Below are 1,375 nucleotides of genomic sequence, written 5' to 3'. Positions count from 1 at the left end.
CTACTTTTTTAACAATTTTCCTTAATGGTTACCTACAATAGATTAAAGTATAGTACCAAATAAACGATATTTCCATAGTCTTAATATTAACTTATCTTGCCAATTTTTTTGCTAAAATACGTAAAAAATATCTCTTTATCGAAATCTATATATTTTATTAGATGACAATGGTCCTAATATTGCCGAAATCACCTAAAATGTGTGAAAGCGGTTACGCTCGCCCAATGAATTCGAGCAAGAATGAACGCAAGAGCGAGGCGGTCTTTCTACACCGTCCGCGCTCTGTTAAGGCATTCGGTGTTGCCGGACCGAAAAATATTATTCTGGTCTATCAGACTCATTGAATTAGTTCGAGAAGATACCCAGTGCTTTTTCTTTGATATCAAGGAAATTTCTCATTCATTCAAAAATGACTGACAAAGTTGAATCTGTTGCTGCTGCGGTTGCGACCCCGAAGAAGGCTGCCGCACCCAAGGTGAAGAAGCCCAAGAGCAAGCCAACTCATCCACCAACTGCTGACATGGTGAATGCCGCCATCAAGGAACTCAAGGAAAGAAATGGATCGTCTCTTCAGGCCATCAAGAAATACGTTGCTGCAACTTATAAACTTGATGCTGACAAGTTGGCTCCTTTCATCAAGAAGTACTTGAAGAGTGCCGTCGCCAGTGGTAAATTGGTTCAGTCCAAGGGAAAAGGTGCTTCAGGATCTTTCAAGCTCGCAGTGAAAGACAGCAAACCTAAAGCTGCCAAGTCTGCTGCTTCAAAGGTTACCAAGAAACCAGCATCCAAAGTTGCTAAGAAGCCAGCTTCCGCAAAGAAGGCTGCCCCGAAAGCAAAGAAAGCTGTTGCTGAAAAGAAGAAGACTGCTACTAAAGTTGCTGCCAAGCCACCCAAGGCAAAGTCCACTAAGCCTAAGGCCAAGCCTGCTCCCAAAAAAGCAGCAAAGGCCGCTTCTCCAGCAAAGAAGGCTGCTCCCAAGGCAAAGAAGCCAGTAGCAAAGAAGGTTGCGAAGAAGTAAAGAGAGAATGTTCCTTTGACTTTTTGAAGTGTCCTATTCAACAACAAACGGCCCTTTTCAGGGCCACCAAACATTTTTGACGTTGGTTTCTTTCTTTGTTCTCTTTATACACGCTTACTTAATTCTGGGTACCAACCAGAATTACTACACAATCTTCAAAATTCTTGGCCATTCCTTTTCAAAGTTTATTCAACAGTTTTTGATTAAAAATAAAAATCCTTTTTTGTTGCAAATATCACTACACTTGCAGTTTAATAAAAAATTTTTTAGATATGGGAATAATATTACATTCTCATAATTTATGATTGAGAAAGTATTAGAAAATGATTTAACAAATTTGTTTATCCGAATCACTTT

General features: G+C 39.6%; 1 protein-coding gene across 1 annotated transcript; it reads left to right on the top strand.

Moving 5' to 3' along the window:
* Positions 1-341: 341 nt before the first annotated feature.
* Positions 342-1,073, top strand: LOC117172698 (histone H1-like). The gene has a single exon (XM_033360853.1). It carries the CDS (start codon positions 410-412, stop codon positions 1,016-1,018), a length of 609 nt encoding a protein of 202 aa, XP_033216744.1. The 5' UTR covers positions 342-409; the 3' UTR covers positions 1,019-1,073.
* The last annotated feature ends 302 nt before the right edge of the window (positions 1,074-1,375 follow it).

The sequence above is a fragment of the Belonocnema kinseyi genome, chromosome 5 (assembly GCF_010883055.1).
Source record: "Belonocnema kinseyi isolate 2016_QV_RU_SX_M_011 chromosome 5, B_treatae_v1, whole genome shotgun sequence".
Classification (NCBI taxonomy): Eukaryota; Metazoa; Arthropoda; class Insecta; order Hymenoptera; family Cynipidae; genus Belonocnema; species Belonocnema kinseyi.
This window is presented reverse-complemented; position numbering and strand designations above follow the sequence as displayed.

What these genes read in the sequence shown, in the direction of transcription:
- LOC117172698 (XM_033360853.1), top strand. Translation starts at nt 410, where the DNA reads ATGACTGACAAAGTTGAATCTGTTGCTGCTGCGGTTGCGACCCCGAAG.